This window comes from Capricornis sumatraensis, chromosome 3, assembly GCF_032405125.1.
Source record: "Capricornis sumatraensis isolate serow.1 chromosome 3, serow.2, whole genome shotgun sequence".
Lineage (NCBI taxonomy): Eukaryota > Metazoa > Chordata > Mammalia > Artiodactyla > Bovidae > Capricornis > Capricornis sumatraensis.
The window spans coordinates 137,911,049-137,932,467 of record NC_091071.1 but is presented as its reverse complement, the minus strand read 5'-3'; the positions used below and the strand labels follow the sequence as shown (position 1 = coordinate 137,932,467).

At 38.5% G+C, this 21,419-nt stretch overlaps 1 protein-coding gene across 4 annotated transcripts in view; it reads right to left on the bottom strand.

Annotated features, from left to right (window-relative positions):
• PARD3B (par-3 family cell polarity regulator beta) overlaps positions 1 to 21,419 on the bottom strand; it is a 1,140,922-nt gene that overhangs the window by 504,546 nt on the left and 614,957 nt on the right. For all 4 annotated transcript variants that reach the window (XM_068967371.1, XM_068967374.1, XM_068967373.1 and 1 more), the window contains exons 7-10: positions 20,963 to 21,088; positions 18,441 to 18,799; positions 15,690 to 15,829; positions 14,462 to 14,590 (exon numbers count right to left, since the gene is read on the bottom strand). In XM_068967371.1, the coding sequence (XP_068823472.1) occupies positions 14,462 to 14,590; positions 15,690 to 15,829; positions 18,441 to 18,799; positions 20,963 to 21,088 (754 nt within the window). The remainder of the gene's footprint in view (positions 1 to 14,461; positions 14,591 to 15,689; positions 15,830 to 18,440; positions 18,800 to 20,962; positions 21,089 to 21,419) is intronic.

Below are 21,419 nucleotides of genomic sequence, written 5' to 3'. Positions count from 1 at the left end.
TTCACTGTCTACATGGCCCACCTTTGATTCATGGCCCCCAAGCCAGGTAGTGGGCATCTACTATAGAAAAGTTAAACTCTATAAGGGATGGGAGAAAAGAAGGAAAAGCATATCCCTCATTCAGGGAGAAAAGTATCCAGAATAGGGACATGAATTTATGTTTAGTAAATTTATGTCATGGTTAAAACATTGCTAAACAAAGTGAGGAAAGGGGAATGACTTATTTGCTTTTCTATCTGTTGCATTCTATTTGCATTGAGAAGGAACACAATAAAAATGTTTGTGAATGGAATTTAGAAAGATAAGACCCAAGAAGTTAAATGGCTTTTCTAAAAACTCTACCATGCTATGAAGCCCTGAGTCAGTAACTGAATCTTACATCCAATACTCACTCTGCTACAGAATAGTGTTTTCAAACTTTCCTAAGTTAATGTGAGAGATTGTAGTATTGGCCCCAGTGAATTCTTTGAAACGTGAGTACTGCTCTTTCTGTCCAAATGTAGAATCTATTCACCTCGCTCTTGAACTTTGATTGACTGTGTAACTTGCTCTGACCAAGAGAATGAGGTAGAAGTAACATTATGCAACTTTTGACATTGGGCCTTAATCATCTACTTTTGCTGTCTTGAGAATGTCATGTAAGAAGATGTACTACCTTCTGGAGGATGAGAAGGCACAAGAAGGAGAACCAAGGTGCTCCACCCAACAGCCAGCAACAACTGAAAACCTTGTAAGGGAGGCCTTCTTGGACTTTCCAGTCCAGTAGATGCTCCAGCTGAATGCAAGTTGAATGAATAAGCCTAAATATAGAACTTCTAAAAAGAGACCTTATAAAAGAGGCAATAAAAGAGATATTAAGTTCATATTTGATGGATTTTCTATCCTTAGAACTGGTCTTATTATAGACTTGCAAATTTTGCTCATGTGATAGCATTACTGGCCAACAATAATATCACTATAATCAAGATGCTTCTTTTCTCCTTCCTTTTCCTCAGTTTTCCTTTCTGTCTTTGGCTCATGCTTCTCCATATTACTGTTAGTTTCTCTCTCTTCAGTTCTATGAATTCATCCATGGTCCAGTCCACGTCCTACCTCGTATATGAAATGTTTCATGACTTTAACTTTCTCTGTATAACTTTTAATCCTGATTAACATTTTTTCTTTTTATAACTTCTAGTTCACTATTAATCTCTCAGCTTCTTCCTTAAATTTCCCTTCCACTAGCTTTCCACACAGATGGTAGGCATCATGCCATATTCTTATCCTTTTTCTCTGATGGCACTCAATAAACTCATGTAGTTCAGGGATCACAACAAAGTACATCTGAAAATATCCAGTGCCTGGCACAACATCTCGCCCAAATAAACAATGAGTATTTGATCACATGAACTGGAAACAGATATTCAGTAAATATTCACTGAACAATTGGGTCCTGTTAGGATCAATGTCCTAGAAAATGCAGAGGAACCAGAGATCAAATTGCCAACATCCGCTGGATCATCAAAAAAGCAAGAGAGTTCCAGAAAAACATCTATTTCTGCTTTATTGACTATGCCAAAGCCTTTGACTGTGTGGATCACAATAAACTGTGGAAAATTCTGAAAGAGATGGGAATACCAGACCACCTGACCTGCCTCTTGAGAAACCTGTATGCAGATCATGAAGCAACAGTTAGAACTGGACATGGAACGACAGATGGGTTCCAAATAGGGGAAGGAGTACGTCAAGGCTGTATATTGTCACCCTGCTTATTTAACTTCTATGCAGAGTACATCATGAGAAATGCTGGGCTGGAAGAAACACAAGCTGGAATCAAGACTGCTGGGAGAAATATCAATAACCTCAGATATGCAGATGATACCACCCTTATGGCAGAAAGTGAAGGGGAACTAAAAAGCCTCTTGATGAAAGTGAAAGAGGAGAGTGAAAAAGTTAGCTTACAGCTCAACTTTCAGGAAAGTAAGATCATGGCATCCGGTCCCATCACTTTATGTGAATAGATGGGGAAACACTGCAAACAATGGCTGACATTATTTTGGGGAGCTCCAAAATCACTGGAGATGGTAAAGACGCTTACTCCTTGGAAGGAAAGTTATGACCAACCTAGACAGCATATTCAAAAGCAGAGACATTACTTTACCAACAAATGTCTGTCTCGTCAAGGCTATTGTTTTTCCAGTAGTCATGTATGGATGTGAATTCGACTATAAAGAAAGCTGAGCACTGAAGAACTGATGCTTTTGAACTGTGGTGTTGGAGAAGACTCTTGAGAGTCCCTTGGACTACAAGGAGATCCTACCAGTCCATCCTAAAGGAAGTCAGTCCTGAGTGTTCATTGGAAGGACTGATGTTGAAGCTGAAACTCCAATACTTTGGTCACCTGATATGAAAAGCTGACTTATTTGAAAAGACCCTGATGCTGGGAAAGATTGAGGGCAGAAGGGGATGACAGAGGATGAGATGGTTGGATAGCATCACCGACTCAATGGAGATGAGTTTGAGTAGACTCCGGCAGTTGGTGATGGACAGGGAGGCCTGGTGTGCTGTGGTCCATGGGGTCGCGAAGAGTCAGACATAACTGAGCGACTGAACTGAACTGAACTGATCATCAATGTGGGGGCTTCCCAGGTGGCTCAGTGGTAAAGAATCCACCTGCCAATGCAGGAGATGTGTCCTCAATCCTTAGCTCAGGAAGATCCCCTGGAGAAGAAAATGGAAACCCACTGAAGTATTCTTGCTTGGGAAATTCCATGGACAGAGGAGTTTGGTGGTCTACAGTCCATAGGGCCACAAAAGAGTCGGACATGACTTAGCCACTAAACAACAATAACAACAAAAACAATCAAAGTGGACCCAGAAATAGAGAGAAATGGAGGTGTAAAAAGATGGATCTCCCGAACATCAGTCTCTCTTTGTGTATCATGCATGAGAAGCATCTGATCTCAGGGAGATGGAGTGTAAGCAAGTCAAGGGCAAGATGTTGTGGTTGGGTGTTTTTGTATTTTATCACTTTCTATGTTTTTGCTTGTTTGTTTCTATGTGTTTTCCCCTCCAATGGGAAGTCAAGAGTCTACAGATGAAATATGTATTTTCTAGAAAGGAGATAAGGGAGCTCTTTTGAGTCAGGTTGAAACTCTGTAACTCACAAGCAGGGTGCTAAAGCTGACAGTTCCATAAACCAGGAGCCAAAGGTACTGATATTTCTGCAACAAAGATTAGCAAGGGGATGCTTTGCTGTTCTTGGGGATGATATATTTCTCCATTCTACCATCATCTTCATCTACTGCTGGCATTTTAATGTAACTGAATGTAATGTACTATTATCTTCCTCTTCGTCACCACCTGGTGTTTTAATGTAATGTAGAAATAAAAATATTCTGCAATTAAGGGATACCATACTAAATGTTATTTGCTTCTAGAAAGGCAGAATGATAGGTTAGAGCAAGAAAGAAAAGATAGGAAGGAAAAGAAAAGAAAAAGTATAAGAAAATGGAAACACATTTGAAGCTGTTAAACAATCCTTCCTTAGGTCCTAAGCCTCTAAGAAATGCAAAGAATTAATTACAGAAAGACTCGGTGATAAAAGTCCTTCATATAACTCAATAAGTGGCCAGGAAACATAATTGAACTCGTTTATAATTGAATATCCTGCCATTGGGGCAGATTTAAAGAAGGGTAAACTTAAAGAGACATAACAATATTAAATTTTCATTTGTCTTCTTACTGCTGTGATAAAACATTCTTTTTTACAGAGGGAACCAAGACTGGAGCTGGGTCTCTCTTAAGGCAGCAACAGGTATTGAATAGTACATGATTTGTACTTGGGAATCTTAATTTAAATAATTATAATATCTTAAAGAAAAGCGCATCTTAACTCCTTCAACGTTTTATTATATCTGACAAGCTCAGTTAAAGGGCACTTATCTGCTGGTGCATTATGCGTCATACATTCTGTGTACTCATTAAAAATAATGAGAACGTATTTAAAAGTCATTGCCCAGAGAATCTTTGGGGACGGGGCATGGGAAGAGCTAAGAGGCAACAGATTGTTATTTAAGCATCTATCTCTGTTTTATCAGCCCTTAGGAAGAGAAAAAAAAAGTAACAATCTTAAGCTGATATTTTTTTTTAACGATAAAGATCACACAATTTCTTGAAAAACATGCAGATGAAATGTGTTCAAACCTCTCAGTATACTTTCAAAGCGAAAGGGACTCTTGTGGCAGTTTCACATGTGTGGTATTTACTTTGATAACAGCTGGAAAAGTCAACCACAATCAATTAAGGCAGTACATATTTCCCCCTTAATCTTTAAATATCCTTTACAAAATGAACGCGTTTCCTTATCTTACACTGAGTGTACCTTAACGAATGTACAGATCACAGGCATTGGGGTAATTAGGCAAATCAAGGTCATCCCCCGAGCTTTGTAACCACCTTCTTATCCAGCTGCTCCATATCAACAGCTGGCATGAATTACTGGTAACATTTGGCTAACTGGATAATAATAAGGATATAGTCCGTGGTTGGTCACAAGATTCCTTTTTCTGTGCTGTTTAAACATGTATATTCAGAAAATGCTTCTTTTTTCTAGCCTCCAGAAGCCTAATCATGGCTGCAGTGGCCACTAATAAGACATATGTCTTATGCCCTGAGAGTACAGCTGGATCTTATGGCTCTTCATTCTTAACTTTGCAAGAGAATGTAATTAGGCCCTGGTCCTCCGAAATGTCAGGAGAGCTTCTTTTCAGCACAGAATGCTCCTCTTTCCACCATCTTCTAAACTCCAACAAAACCAGCCTTGTGATAAAACCCATTAAGTATTTTCACTCTGACACCTGGAAGTCATACAACCAGGCAAAATGGCCAGCACTTCCTCCATCTGTTTTAATAATGCTGAACCAGAGCATTTATCATCATCTATTTTATCAAGACTAGATTTTGCTGACAAGGGTTCAGCAAAATTCTTTTAGGTTTGAGTATTGCCCAGGGAGTAGCTGATGACTATTAATCCCTCAGGTTTGTGGGTTCTTGAACACATTTTAAAAACTGGCAGAGATTAACAGCCTGGTCTTTTAGTACATAGCATGAGTGAGAAGGTGTTATGCTTATCTCAGTGAGGTGGAAGTCTTCCTTTAAAAATATTTCTGATTTTCACAAACAAACATCTTTTGGTAAGGAGAAATCTCTATGACTCATTTTCTGCCATCTTTAAAATGAAATGAATGGGAACAACTAAGCATGGTGGCTTTGTGACAGTACCTGAGGATCACTTTCTTAGGAGCTTTGTAAACTTTGACCTGTGTTCAACAGAGCAGAATGGGGATGGTAGAGTATGGCCCATGCACTGGGCCAAGTATAGGACACCTTTCCTGTAGCATTTCATGTTGGAGATAAAGTAAGCTTGTTGTTGTTCAGTCCCTAAGTCATGTCTGACTCTTTGTGACCCCAGGAACTGCAGCACACCAGGCTTCCCTGTCCTTCACTCTTTCCCAGAGTTTGTTCAAACTCATGTCCATTGAGTTGGTGAAGCCATCCAACCACCTCATCCTCTGTCATCTCCTTCTCTTCCTGCCTTCAATATTTCCCAGCATCAGGGTCTTTTCCAGTGAGTCAACTCTTCGCATCAGGTGGCCAGAGTACTGGAGCTTCAGCTTCATCAGCAGTCCTTCCAATGAATATGTAAGATTGATTTCCTTTAGGATTGACTGGTTTGATTTCCTTGCAATCCAAGGGACTCTCAAGAGTCATCTCCAGCACCACAATTTGAAAGCATCAGTTCTTCATTGCTCAGCCTTTTTTATGGTGCAACTCTCACATCTGTACATGACTACTGGAAAAACCGCAGGATTGACTAAAGGGCCTTTGTCGGCAAAGTGATGTCTCTGCTTTTTAACACACTGGCTAGGTTTGCCATAGCTTTTCTTCCAAGGAGCAAGTGTCTTAATTTTTAGGCTGCAGTCACCATCCACAGTGCTTTTGGAGCCCCCCCCAAAATAAAGCTGTCACTGTTCCCACTTTTTGCCTATCTCAAGGAGGAGCTAAAGAGTCTCTTGATGAGGGTGGAAGAGGAAAGTAATAAAGCTATTTTAAAAACCAACATTCAAAAAACTAAGATCATGGTATCTGGTCCCATCACTTCATGGCAAATAGATGGGGAAAACTAAGTGTAACTGCAAACAAATGCCAATAACCCAATCTTCTAAGCTTCTCTAAAAGTACCTCCCTTTGGTATCTGTCTAAATCTACAAGTTACAAGATGGCACACAACACATTTTGAGCACAATCAAATTGAGTGTGGAAATTTTAAAGCACAATCGAGTTGGGCCTGAAAAAGTCAAGTACAATTGAGTTTGCCTAAATGGATCAGGTGTAATTGAGTTGAGTAACTGGATTGTGCTGAACACTGGCCCTTTGCCAAAATGAGGGGCACATGGCCAAAGGGACGCAACTCAACTGGGCCTCAAATTTTCATTGAATACTTTTCACAGAGCAAGAAATTGTTTGTAGAATAAAAAAAATAAAGTTGAAAATGTGATTATTGGAGCTAGTCAGCTATGGGTACTAAGTCATCCCACAGGCCTTATGACACTCTTTATAACTAATGGTTTTCAAATTTGAAGGAGCATCGGAACCATCTGGAGTGTATGATAAAATCCATCTTTGGGCTCCACCCTGAGAGTTACTGATTTCTTAAGTCTTCAGGGAGCCTGAGAATTTGCATGTTTAACAAATTCTCAGGTGGTGCTACACTGCTGGTCTGAGACCATGCTTTGAGGACCACTGTTCCAACAAATTATGGTATCCAAGATTGAAACATTTTGAAGGTGCTTTAAACTACATTAATATTTCAAAAATGACTTTAATATTTTAAAATAAAAGATACTGCTACTTATTATTTTTATATGCCTTTACAAATAAACTGTACAACTAGATCATGCAAATGTCTTCATGACCATTTAAACGACCTAAACTGTCACTTACATTTAATACTAACTATCCCTACCCCCATTGTCTTATGTGTAGTTAGAAGTTGCTAGAGCTCTGCTCTGATATCTAAGGAAATCTCTGAATATTTTTTGTTTGGTTTAAAATGACTGTAGTAGGATGGATAATGCATTAAATACAGATTAGGTATAGATTAGGGGTGATAGCTCTTTCAGTGATACCTTTTCTAGCTTTCTGCATCATCTACTTTAATAATGCATAGCTTTCAGTTATTCAGTCAACAAATATTCACTGAGCACACAGTGTCCACCAGACACAGGAAATAACAACAGGAGTCAATGTTATTGGACCGTGTGTTAGCATCAGTGTTCAATTAATTCTCATAACAACCCTACAAAGTGGGTACTATCATTGTCCTTATTTAACAAATGAAGAAATTAAGGCACTGAGAGATTAAGATTGTGAGAGAGGGGTTCACATTGAGGCCATGAGATCCCCAAACCTGGACTCTTAATTGCTATTTGTTCTTAAGGTGATTCAGAGACATGGTAAGGGGAGTTCTGAATATAAATGGAAAACTAACTGGAGCCCCATATTGCAGACTTAGGGGGTTCAAGCAGGTTCTGTAAGTAAACATCTTAACGAATTGAATGGTGAAAGAAAAGGGAGGGGGTGTTCTAAGCAGAGGGAAGTCTCACAGGAAATATTTGGCGTGGAGAGGGCTCTGGTAACATCTTAAACAAGTGAAAAAGAGCCTGGTATGGCTTGAGAGTAGAGAGAAGGAAAAACGGTGATAATTACTGGCTCATAGATCAGCTTGGGAGGCATGAAAGGAATACAATTTTAGGCCAAAAATAATTGTTTCTTCTCCAAACCTGTTTATATATCTTCTATTTATAGCCACCCAAATTCAAAACTTGGGAGTTTCTGATATACCTCATTCTATTACCCCAACATCTATCAGATGCCAAAGCCGAAGTTTTCTATCCTCACTTCCCTCTCCATTCCCAATGACTGGGGTGTCCTAACTGTGCACTTAAATATCTCTCATTGAGATGGGCAATGTTGATAACAAGTAACATTTGCTGAATCCCATTGCATGTGCCTGGTTCTAAGTACTACATACATATCTCATTTAATGCTAATAGACAATCTCTTAAGTAGATAATAATCTGATCTCCCTTTTTTTAATAAGGAGTGGGAGCACAGGGAAGTAACTTACCCAAGGCCACTCAGTCAATCAGGATCCAACCCAGGTCTGGCTAGTATCAGATCCCAAGCTCCTAACCATTACATTCTAGTGAACTGCAATAGCTTTAAGCAGGAATCTAACACCTCTTTGCCCCTTCCAAACACTGTTTATCATGTTAGCTCCTTGATCAGTAATCTACTAGGGTGGGCTGTTTAGTATCTCCTTGATATATTTTGTATTTTTCAATCTCAGTATTTTAACGTGCTTTTTCCTTCTCTCTTATGGCTCTGCATTTTGAAATCCTACTCAATCATCAAAATTCTTCTCAAGGACGATTATGTTTTTATAGGTATTTTTGGTCCCCGACTTTGAATCCAGACACTTCAGTTGTATAATCTGATGAACCCACTCTTTTTTTCTTTATGGGCTAGACCCTTCTTGAGGACAGGAACACATTTTATTGACTCTGAAGTTCATCTTTCAGAGTCTGGACTACTGGTTCAGTGGACATGTAGGAAGAAGTAAACAGAAATTACTGCAGAAAGAGGCAGAAATGGAGACTGTCTTAGCCAGGACTCCATCTGAAGTCACAGAACTGAGTTACTTGGAGAATCTATAAAATATAGCAATGCATTTTGGTTTCTGCGTAATTATTTAAATTCTAAAACATAACTCATGCACTTTGGTTTGGGTAGAAAAATCATTCTGAAACCATCCTTCAATTTTTCCACAAATAACCACTATAATATTCATTCTTCCTTAAGTACCTTGGTTAATTAAGCATGGGGTCATTTTGAATCAAATAGCCAAAGGGAATAAAATAATGTATCAGTTAAATGAGGCTCATCTAAAATTTCAAACTGAAATTCTTGTATGATTCATGATGTTAAATAATTTGACATTTGAGATATGAAGTTTTTACTTAGGAAGAAGAACCATGAAGAAGTTTAGGCCATGTGTCATTTGCTAAGGTAGATACAGGGACTGGTAAATACTGTAGCGCTGGAATTTCAGCAGCTATTCAGGGAGCCTCCACATATGCCTGCATCATTTTTTTTCTCAGCAAAAGCAATGTTCCTAAGTGAAGGTCAGATCAGCATGACAAACATTGCTAACTTTGGGATCTCAATCATTCCAAGCAGGAACAACTTGCTTGCTTGAAATACAGTTAATCCCCCTTGCAGAGGCCAGTGCTTAAAAGCAGGCAAACTTGGCAGGTAGAAATTATAAATACATTTGAAATTTTCTCAGCTTGTTTTACCCACCAGGAGTTGCTGTGATTTCAGGATAATTTAAAGATAAGGCAGCAGGTCAGAACATGAAATGTTAAAGAGGTTAACAATGAAATGGCAGAATAGTTCTTTTCCCCCCAGTAAATGAAAGGAGACAGCCACATACATGATACATACATGGCAAATAATCCAATGCCTCTTTCTCTGAAGTCCTTAAAAACAAAGTCATGGAATACACAAAAAGTTTTCATTTTCAGGATTTTTTCTAAATGGAATGATAGCTTTATTTGACACTTGGCAAAAGACAAAAAGAATTTTAGGTATCAAGGATGGAAAAAAATTTGCAGACCATGTCTCTCACAGAACAGACCAAACAGACCACCGAGTAAGTAGCATAGTTTTCAAGTACAATCACAAACACAGCAGATTTACCTTCTGATTCTATTACCAACACTAATCTCAAAGTCCCTTTTGCAAAAATGTTCCTTGTGTGAACATTTCTTTAATAAACTCTCACCCAGTCAGGGGATGAGAACATCAAAGGATCTTCTGGACTAGGATTCTAGCGAGATCACCTTTGAAGCACAGTTCTTTTGGCAAAGATACTAGAGAGAGCTAAATACTGATGATGCTATTGTATACAGTCCCTTCATTTGATTTTCAACCCAGCCTGCGGCAGTTGGAAAGTTGGCTAAATGAGCCATCATACTTGTGATACTGACCAAATTGCTCAGGAAGGAAGGCTTGGACCAGAAAATACAGGAATTCAGCACTGTTCTCTTATGTGGCAAGTCAGGAGAAATGACCAGGAAATGGACGCTGAGGCCTTTGGAATGAGAGAGGGTCACATCTGAGAGACCATCCTATATTGGGCCTTCCTGTGAAACTGCTGACCACACGCTCCCTTGGCGGTGAGTGTTAAGACTTCACAGGAAGTTAATGATAACAAGGAAGTAAGGAAGATTTAACTGTCAGAAAACAGGCAGAGCAGTGCTGTTAAGAGGGTACAGAGCTCACGAAATAGCACGGCTTAACAAAAGGGAGAGGACAGTTTCTCACAACAGGAAACCAATAAACAGTTTGTTTTCTTCAAAGGAGACAGAATCCGACAAAAGCAGGAAGTGCTGTCCTTCCTTCATCCTGCCAGGTTTTTAATGGAAAGTCAAGTGGGTGCATCATTCAAAACAAGGGAGAAGAGACCGAAATGATACCACCTTTGCTTTTTTTTAAAGAGAAACACAAAGATGCATCACGTCACACACTCTTCATTCTGTGCTTTCAAAGAGTCCAATTCCACACCCTGAATATTTCCCACTGAAAGAGCCCCATACATGCCACACGTGACCGCTTTATAAACTTCCTGCAGAGTTCCTGCTATTTAGCATTCAAGACAGGTATTTGGGCTAAAAAAATATTAGTCCATATTTTTCCAAAACAAAGATTCTGGGTCCCCATTACTTAAGTAAGCCTCAAAGGCACTTGCTTTGCTGTGGTTACATACTCCACATATTTGGATAGTTAGAAGTCACATTATTTTTAAAAAGACTATTTGCCAGGGGATTCTAAGAGAACGGATACTAACCACATGCCCTCCAAATTTTGTGTAACATGGAGAAGGATGAGAACAGAGAATTTATTTTCACTCATAATCTCATAGTTGCACAATTAATTTAATATGCTCCCTGGTGGGCTTGGGCTACAATGTCATTTTCTGGAATAGAAGCCCAATTTCACTAAATTATATTAAATAAGAGTGAAAGAATATATACAGGCTGCCTGGCTTGTACATTTGGTTGGTTATACAAGTTTTGTCTGTAATTCAGTATTTTGTACCAGAGTACATTTTAAAATAATGAAAAAGAAAACAATGTTCAAAGTAGTTGTTAGTCCCAGGTAAGCCTGCCCACATCTATTTACCCCATAATACCTATATAGTACTGTGTTTACAATACTACAGAAGTGGTAACGTACTAGAAGAAATGAACATAGCTAACACACTGAGTATTGTGTGTGTCTTTCAGCTCCCTTTAGTCCAAAAATTCTATTATTCCATTTGCTAACTTCTAGATTTAAGTGTGTTTGACTAAAAATGTATTCAGAGTTCCAAACTGGACTAAGATCACCATCCTTTTCCCCCTTATTGGGATGGGGAGAGTAGGGATTTGAGGGATGGGGAGAGCTTCTAGGAAGAAGGAATTAGTGCACTGGGAATTCTAAAGGATATATGGAAAAGGGGTATAAAGAACTGTTCAATTGGGAATGAGGGGACTCATTAGGGCTTGAGTTTCTAGTTGGAATTCTGCTGTTGGGTTCTTCTTCATGCCTATGGACCGCCTGGGATATTTCTCTTTATATTCAGGATTTTACTCCTCCCAGGACCATAGCTCATCAGAATGAAAAGTCAAAAGTTCCTTCCTTGTTCTCCTATCCCTGAAACAAGTATATAGTCCTACTGAGGTGTTTTGTTTTGTTTTGAGTTTTTATCACCAGCAACCAAAAACTGAACAAGCAGCATAAGGGCTTCCTGCTATATATCCAGGCTGCCTCCTTTGGCTTGCATGCGTGCTCGGTCATGTCTGACTCTTTGTGACCCTATGGGCTGGGGTCTGCCAGGTTCCTCTGTCCATGAGATTTTCCAGGCAAGAATACCAGAGTGCATTGCCATTTACTCCTCTAGCAGATATTCCTGATCCAGGCATTGAACCAGAGTCTCCTGTATTGCAGGCAGATTCTTTACCACTTGAGCTATCAGGGAAGCCCCTTTTAATATTGTTCCTTTTCACTTTGACCCTTGTAGAAAAAAGATCAAGATCTTTGGATAAATAAAAGATGAAAGAAAATAATCTATCTGGATTTAGATTTTTAAAAGTCTACTAGACTTCAACATTTTGACACCATATCTCTTTAGGAACTGTAAGGCACTTCAGCGAGATGAGGCAGAAACTCAAGATTCTGCCTTCCAAAGTGGCTGGGTCAACTAGCAGAAAGGAGATGGTAAGTGCATCTACCCTTCCCTATTTTATCATGGATCTTCTCAAAGCATAAAATAGGATACAAGGGAAAACGGGTAAGATGATGGGAAAGAGAAGGAAGATTGAAAAGAAACTCCATGGTACAGGAACATAGAAAGAAGAGGTGCCTTTGGCTAGTACTAAAGAGAGTTAATACATAAGCATTGATTCAGGAAGGCTATCTATTCAAACTTGTATTTAAACACATATAACAGAATATTCAGAGAAGGCAATGGCAACCCACTCCAGTACTCTTGCCTGGAAAATCCCAATGGGCGGAGGAGCCTGGTAGGCTCCATGGGGTTGCTAAGAGTCGGACACGACTGAGTGACTTCACTTTCACTTTTCACGTTCATGCATTGGAAAAGGAAATGGCAACCCACTCCAGTGTTCTTGCCTGGAGAATCCCAGGGATGGGGGAGCCTGGTGGGCTGCCGTCTATGGGGTCTCACTGAGTCGGACATGACTGAAGTGACTTAGCAGCAGCAGCAACAGAATATTAGACCCAGAGCAGGTGTCTTAGAGATTGTCTAGTCTTATCATCTTACCAATGGGAGAACTGTTTCTAGAGCATCTTTGACAGATGGTGAGGCAGGTTCTGTTTCAGTCTGCTGAATAATCTATTTCCTTCTTGGACAGTTCCAACAGCTAGAAAGCGCTTGTAACATTATCACTTCCAACCATTTATTTTGGAACAGGCTCACATAGGGCGGGAAATTAGTCTTAATAATTATTTTTTTATCCCCAGAACCTCAAAATTAGTGCACAATGCATGCTCAACCACTTGTTTGTTGGATTAAAAGGTAAGTAAATTAATGGACATAAACTATCTGAGGCAACAGGTTAAAATTTACTTCTAATCTGTATAATAATTCTTTATATATGTGATAGCAATTATCAGTCCTAAATTTTTTTTTCAAGTTAACTATACTCAATTTTGTCAACTGACACTCTGTTCTGATGATCTAACTCAAGGAAAACCTATCATATTACCCATATGTGCCTTTGCCATTTCTTACATAGATTCAAAGAAAATAAAAATTAAAAGATAATTAAAATTCCTTTTCCTCATATCTTCTTCTTCTTTATTATTAGTCATAAAAATCCTCTGAATTTTCTAAATCATTCTTAAATATTTCAACAATAAATATTATGTATCAGCAGTAAAAAAAAAATGAGAAAAAGAAAATCTGGCATAATGCACTGACAATCTGGGTGCATCTCCTTCCAGATATTTTATAAAGATTCTTAATGTGATTGTCATACTGCATATATCACTTCATGCCCAACTTTTTACTTAATAATATATCCTGTACATTCTCTCATATTCTTATTAATTCTTCACAGAGATGATTTAAGTACTTATTAAATTTCATTGGAAAGCTATCCAGTTATTTATTTAACCAATACCTCCTGGTTGTACTGAGCTCAATACATCACTGCAATAAATACGACTGGAGAAAAAAAATCAATGTAGAAGAATTTTTCCCTCATCTTTGATGATTAGTTTAGGACAAATTACTAAAATCGTAGTTATTAGGTCAAAGGATACACGTTTTTAATAAGACTTGAAGTTCTCTTTCTTGAGATGTCTTTCCCAGGCTTCAAGATGAGTTCTTAATTCCTTTGTAAGGTATTACTGTAGCACTCTGCAACTTGCTTTCATAATCTTCATCACCATTTAAAATATTTGGTTATATTTTAATTTCCCTTTAGACTGCAAACTGCACTGAGGTAGGACCATGAACATTTCTGCTGGTGGTGTTTTGCATGGAGCCTAGCCCATAGCATATACTCAATGTCCATTTTATTCAGTTGAATATTGTTAAATTGCTTCCTTGAAGGGTGTTTTTGTATTCATATACTTGAAGCACTGTTTGCATTTACCCATCTCACTGCATCATCTTTCTAAAACAGTGATACTCCAAATGGGGCAAAACTCTCTCAGTGTGATTCACTCTTTTTTTTCCCAACAAATTAAGCCTATGACTTAGAACTCATTTCTCAGCTATTATGAATTCGGTAAGTGTATGATGTGCTTTGCTGAAAACTCAGTATGACTGTGATCTGAACATTACCAGCTCTCGGGGTAGGAAAGTTCCTTCTTGGCGGGCTATGACCAGCGATGCAGTCTCTCCCTGCTTAGTGCTCCTTAGCATGGCCACAAGCTCTTCCTGAGTTCGTCCAGTGACATCTCTGCCATTGACCTAATGCAGACAAGCATATAAGCAGCCAAATTACAACACTGCCAGCCCTGTCCGCCCTAGATGGTTTTTAAAAGCCTGCAGCAAATGGGCTCTCATGATCAAGGAAATTCTGGGAAGCTGAAAACTGAGTATGCGAGTCCAAACCAATCATGTTTATGATACTAGCAATGTGCCAGCCATCATTACCATGGCGCTGGACAGTCTCAGACATTCAGTAATTGGCATCAGCAGTTTTTCCCTAAGACATCACATTCTTAGGAAAGACAGATCAAACTGACAGATACCAGAGAATCATTCCTCAAGTAGGGAGGAAGCTGATTTCAAATGCTTAACTGGTACCATTCTCCACTGAATATAAACAGGAGAAATGGATTTTTATCACATGGTCAATTCTTGCAGACATGAGTTTTTGTTATAATTCTACAGTGTTCTCTATGTTAGAAAGTTATAGTCACTAGGTTACCATACATTATTGGAGATTCTAATTTGGGGCTACATTAATCATTTGAACCATTTTCTTTCATGATCTAGAACTATATACAAAGCTCTGGTGTTGCTTCCATGCCATGGGCAAGTTAAGTGGAACCAGTCAGTTTCCATGAAGATGATTTCTTGAAAGGTAAATTGACAATATAGGTAGACAAGAAGATAATACTATTAAACAAAAATAAATGGGGAAAAAAAGCCTCTTCCTTTGAGTATTCCAAATACTTCTCTATATGCATAGACTGAACTAACACAGACTGGCCCATTCTTAGAGAAGTTTAAAGAAACTATTACAAGTAATTGGGTGCAACTCTATAATTCTTAGCCCTAACTGACTATATGATGAACTCATGGATATGACTCAAATCCCCCAGGGACTCTAAGAGGTGGAAGTAAGAAAGAGGAGATAGGAAAACCTTTTCAATATTTGACTCCATATCACTGCCCTTATTGAGGACTTACAAAGTCGGCTATTGATTAACCACTTTTCTAATTAAAGTGCTTATCTTGTCTACAAGTACACTTTTCAATATAATTAATTTAAAATTTCATACATTTCATTTATTTAAACATAAAGAAATATTTTATTGAAGATATTCATTCTAATTCTTACCTCCAAAATTCTGTCCCCTGATTGCAGGCGGCCATCTTTTATTGCTGCTCCCTTTGGTAAAATGTTTTTTACAAAAATGGGACCTGGACCATGTATGGAAGAATCTCTGGTAACCACAGTGAAACCAAGTCCTTCAGGCCCTAGTGTATAAGACCAAGAAAATGCATGATCACCTTTAGCTGGAGAAATGTTATATTCAATCTTCTAGTTAAACAGACCTAATTTAGACTAACATAGCAAAAGTGAAATACTGACATTCTATCAAATATCTTAAATATGTTTGAGTTTCTAGTTTTAAATACAGATTACAGTTCTTGACAGGCCATGATTATATTACCATGAATTTAGGGCCAACGTAGATGTGTTATTAAGGTCTTACAAAAAAGGCCACGTATTATCCATACACCTGGGAGACTGACTTCTTAATAAACCATCACTTGACTTCACACTTTCCTGAGAAGCAAGAGGCCATCTGACATGCTGGCCTTCAATCAACTAGCCAGCCCACAGCTCACTCTCCACCTGCATCTCCATTTCTGTGTACTGCATCACATGGCCACATCACTGGTTCCTGCTGCTCCTATTCTGTTCTCTCACATCGCCAATCTCTTTTGAGTTTTGTCTTTTTCACTCTGTGTGAATGCTTAGATTTTTCTTTACCCTAAAGACTCCTTACTTCAGTCCTACTGCTTCTTCACTCTTCCATTACCAATGACCTATCTGTGACTGTATCAGTCATTTTTCCTATCCTGATCTTTCCCCTTCTCTAGCTTTGACACTTCTCACCAACCATTTTCTTGAAATTAACTCCCCTCTTAGTTTCCATATAGTTCATATACTTGGTTTTCTTTAACTTTCTAGTTTTCTACATCTCTGATCACAACACACCTGTCACTCTTTCTCTTACTCGTTGATGTCCTATGTAAACACAGATGTTCCCCAAGGATCTGGAACAACTTGTCCTCTAGACTCTGCCTTGCCTGGCTCCTGTCTCCAAACACCATCTCTCTATAGATGACACCGACATCTCTTTGTTTGGCTCTAATCTCTCTGGTGTCAGTTTCCAGGCTATGACCAGCACTTTAAACTTCACTGCAAACTTCCTTCTCCATCCCAGATCCTGGCCTTTTACACTTAAAATTCTAATTTCTTGTAATGGCATCCCCATCATGCAAGCTACCTTGGCTGAAAACCAACAATAACTGTAATTCCTTTCTGTTTCCATCTATACCCACTCAGTGATTTAGGCATAAATATTACACTGGACACCCTTCACTGATCCCTTGTTATCTGCTCTCTCCTTTAGTATATCTTTTTGCTGTCAGATTAATCTTCTTAAAACACAGCTCTGGGATGTAATATCCTTTATTTTTGCATCCAAAGCTTTCTGATGGATTTTTAAGGTCACGTTCCATGTCTAATTTATCTGTCCTCAAAGCACTCAACCCCATGCCTTATACATAGCTGCATAATTTGTATGAAAAGTACGAGTGATGCATTTATATAAAAAGCCTAATTGTGCATCCTAGTCAATACATTTTCTTCCCAGTATAAAATTCTTATAGAAGGACAAAATTTTGACTAGAGAATGCTTCAGAATAATCTCTATATCCTGATTAAAGGCATATGTTACATGCTTTAAATATATGTTAATATGTATTCAAAAACTACCTTAGTATCATTATATTTTCTATTAATTCCAACAGGAATCCATAAAATATTGGTTTCTTTTGAATGAAGCCCTGAAAATCCCAGCGGATTGCAGAAGGTTCAGTGGGTGAAGGGACTATGAGGAGAAGTCACAAAATAAAAGCACAGAAATACATAAATGTGTATGTGTGTATGTATAATACTGTATAAATATGGATGAACACACATGATCTAGTCATTGATCTGGGCTTGAAATGGATAACAAACTTTTAAAAAGATGAAGAAATAAAAGGTTATATATGCTTTTGAAATTAAGAATATTTGAAACATTATTTGCATTGTTGAATTTGTGAAATCACTAATTACCCCGTATTTGCTGAGGAATAATTTTTGCTGGTATAAAACTATCTTTGAGAACCAGAAACAATAATACTGGCTTTTCTGCTTGGACTAAAGGATGCTTCAAATATCACTGAGTGAGTGAGGAAAGGTGCTGAGTTGTGCCTGACTCTTTGTGACCCCATGGACTAGAGTCCATGGAATTCTCCAGGACAGAATACCTGAATAGGTAGCCTTTCCCTTCTCCAGGGGATCTTCCCAACCCAGGGATCGAACCCAGGTCTCCCACACTGCAGGAGGATTCTTTACCAGCTGAGCCAGCAGGGAAGCCCAAGAATAGTGGAGTGGGTAGCCTATCCCTTCTCTAGCAGATGTTTCTGACCCAGGAATTGAACCGGGGACTCCTGCATTGCAGGTCTTTACCACTGAGCCATCAGGGAAGCCTAGCCATGCTCAAAACAGAGACAACTGAATTTCAGCGCCTATTTAGTCTAAGTTGTGATGCAGTATCACTCTGCTCCTATCAAGTTTGTCATGGTTTTATTTCCCAGCATGTCTTTATCACTTTCTTGTTTCAAATAATCTATACTCTCCAGAAAAAAAAAATTCAAGAAATTTAAGTTACTGCAGTATACACTTCAATTTATTCTCTAATTCAATTAAATGAAAGGAGAATTAACAAAATTAGCCTTAATGTATTTCTCTTAACCAATTTTACATGTTACAACCATAGAATGGAATTAAGCATAATTTAATAATTACCTTTCTTTAGGTCAATCTTAATTTTCTTCGCATTCTTCTTGCTGCCAAACCCCATGAGTGGGGAGAGTGAGGGAGAGGATGGTTTTCTACCTAGTCTTGGTACTCGGGGGCTCTTGCTCTGTTGCAGAGAAGTTGATGCATCTTCTTCAGGACTGCTTGTTCCTGTGAGATTTATTGTCTTTATTCCTGATTTTCCTTGGACAGGAGGCGGCTCCTTTGTTCTCAACATGCGATCATTGTTGCCAAAAATGTTAAGAGGTCCAATGACTGCTTTTTCATACTGTTCCCGGTTCTGAGGTGGAAGCACGTGGAGGAGCACACTTGGAGATTTCATTGCCTGACGGAAGAGGTCTTGAGCCCTTGAAAGACAGTGAATGTATAGTGATCCTATGTCCCGGCACCCAGAGTCACAGCTATGGGGGCAGCTTGGGAGCGCACGCACAGGAGGCGCTCTCTCTGTTACCACTGATATGACTTTGCTAACTAAGTGCTGGTCACCACGTATGGCCTGCTCATGAGGTGCCACTGCACTGGGCTATGTACGTGTGCACTAGCAACATGCGTGATGCTCTCATTCAGTTTTTTAAACAACGATGTTAGGTAGGTATACTTAGGTCTTATTTTGCAAAATGAAGAAACTGAGGCTCAGAGAGATTAACTGGTCTAACGACCCACAGCTTTTAAGCATTTCTAAATCTGAAATTCTATCCAGAAGTGTTTACTGAACTCAACATAAAAGGAAGCTCTAATTTTAAATGGAAAGAAAAACAGTCTTTGATAGTGGTCATCAGATTATCATTTGGTTTCCTTTTAGGACTTTATTCTGCAGGACAGGTCTTTTCTAATGTGGGTTGTTTTAAGAAGCTCAATTTTGACACAGACAGTTCTCCATGGTGACATTTAGTAGGTATGTTGGTTGTGCCAAATATCACAGTGGACTGTCAACCCAAAATGCATACTTTCTCTTATTTATTTCACTAAAGAGTACCTGCATTTTTTACTTTTTTTGTTTTAGCACTTTGTGCTTTTCTTCAAATTTCCTATTACTTTTTCTTTCCTTCTTCTTATGCCTCCTTATACCTAACGACCAGGTAAAACAACAATCTTTCCCAGCTTTCTTATCAATGAGATGAAGGGCAATAGGGAATCTGGTTCAGTTGGAAGGCAGGAACTTTTTTGTTCCATTTCTCTTTCCTATTTCTTGAAACTCAGAAGTGATGGAGGGAACTCAAGCAATTACCTTGTGACCATGAGATAGCTTAAAGATAGTAGCCACATAAGAAGGATGGCCAAGCAGAAAGATGGAAGATGCTTAATTCACTGATGATGGTGAGCCCTCCAAACTAAGTTTAGACTGCCACCTCCACACTTATTTGTCCTTAAAAAAGGTAAAGTTTGTTTAAGATACCTTTAATTCAGGTCTTTGTTACTAGCAGCCATACCAAATAAAAATTAATCACAATTCCAACTGCTATCTAAGCTCCTCCTCACCTTATTAATGAAGAGCTTACGTTGCTAGTGGAGAAAAGAGAAGATTTCATATACACAGCCCATCTCCTCTGGTAGATTTTTGACTAGGATTCAATTTCTAGTTCATATTGAAATTTTATAAGCCTTCATTTCCACCTCAGTAATACAGGGAGTAATGTCTGCCTTGCATTACTATTAAGTCTTGGTAAAAAGCACAGTGACATATAAAAATAATATTATTGATAATAATTATAATTTTGCCTATTATTCATTATTTTCAGAAATAGTCTCTAGAGGCTTCATTTTTTTCCTACACTGAAGCAGCCAGTGCCCACGGCCACTCCATCCACAACTACTCACCCTTTCTACCCAACATAATATTGGCAACTAATGGTCACAGAGAAGACTGAGTTGTTTTTGTTTGAAACAGTAGAGTTCGATGATGATTACTAAAGGGTATTAGTAATTAGTCCCTTATTCCATTGCAATGCCAATATACATTTTAAAAAGTATATGTACACTGCTGCATAGTCTAATTCTTAGGTATAAAGACCTATTCCTATAACACTTCACATGCAGATAAATAATTTCTTGAAGGAGGGTATTTTACATTTTTTTCATTTGTTTCTATTATTCAGTGAGTCCTCATAGACATCTCTCATAGATATTTAGTTTAAGGAAGACTGCTGACACCAAGGAAGTTAATTAATAAGCCGAACTAACAGTCTGTGAAAAGAGTCATTAAATACCAGTCTAACTGACCCGTATCCCAAGAAAAACAAACCCGTCTATCGATGTCACAGAAAGACAGCCAGGCAGAAGGCTTGCTTCGTTCTATACTTCGTCCTTCTCTGGGCTGTCAGGGACTTGTGCAGGCCACCCCTGAGTATGCTCAAACCCAGGATGCATTTGAAAATGGATGGTCTGGAGTCAAAGGGAACTAACCAGAAATTATACCTACAGTTTTGATCCTAATGAGTACAGTAATGATTATAATAAGCATTTTAGGAAGCAATAAAGTAAAATAAAAAAAAAAGAAAAAAAGTGCTTACTGAGCAAAGGTTTTGTCTACGAGGTCCACGTTGTTGATTTTTACAATACATTCATTTTCGTGAAACAGTCCCTCCCGTTTGGACCTGCTGTTTTCTTCAATGCCACGAATGAAGAGTCCTAGAATCCTGAATGCAACATTTAAATGGAAGAGAATGACTGAATAATAATATGCAAGTTGTTTCTCCACTTGCAGCTGTTCAGAAATGAGTACTAACTCCTCCTTATGAAAGAAATCATGGTTTACATCCAGGCAACTGTTTGTTATTTAAAATCTTTAGTAAAACACAAAACAAAATCAGAAAAACACACCTACCCTCACAACTCACTAAAAGAAGAAACTATCCTCCTAAGACAAATATACATAAACACCAACCCAGAGCACATTGATCAATAGCTCCATTCCTCATGCTTTTACTAAACTTAGAAAAGGCTACTGTCGCTTAGTGGAGCTGAGGA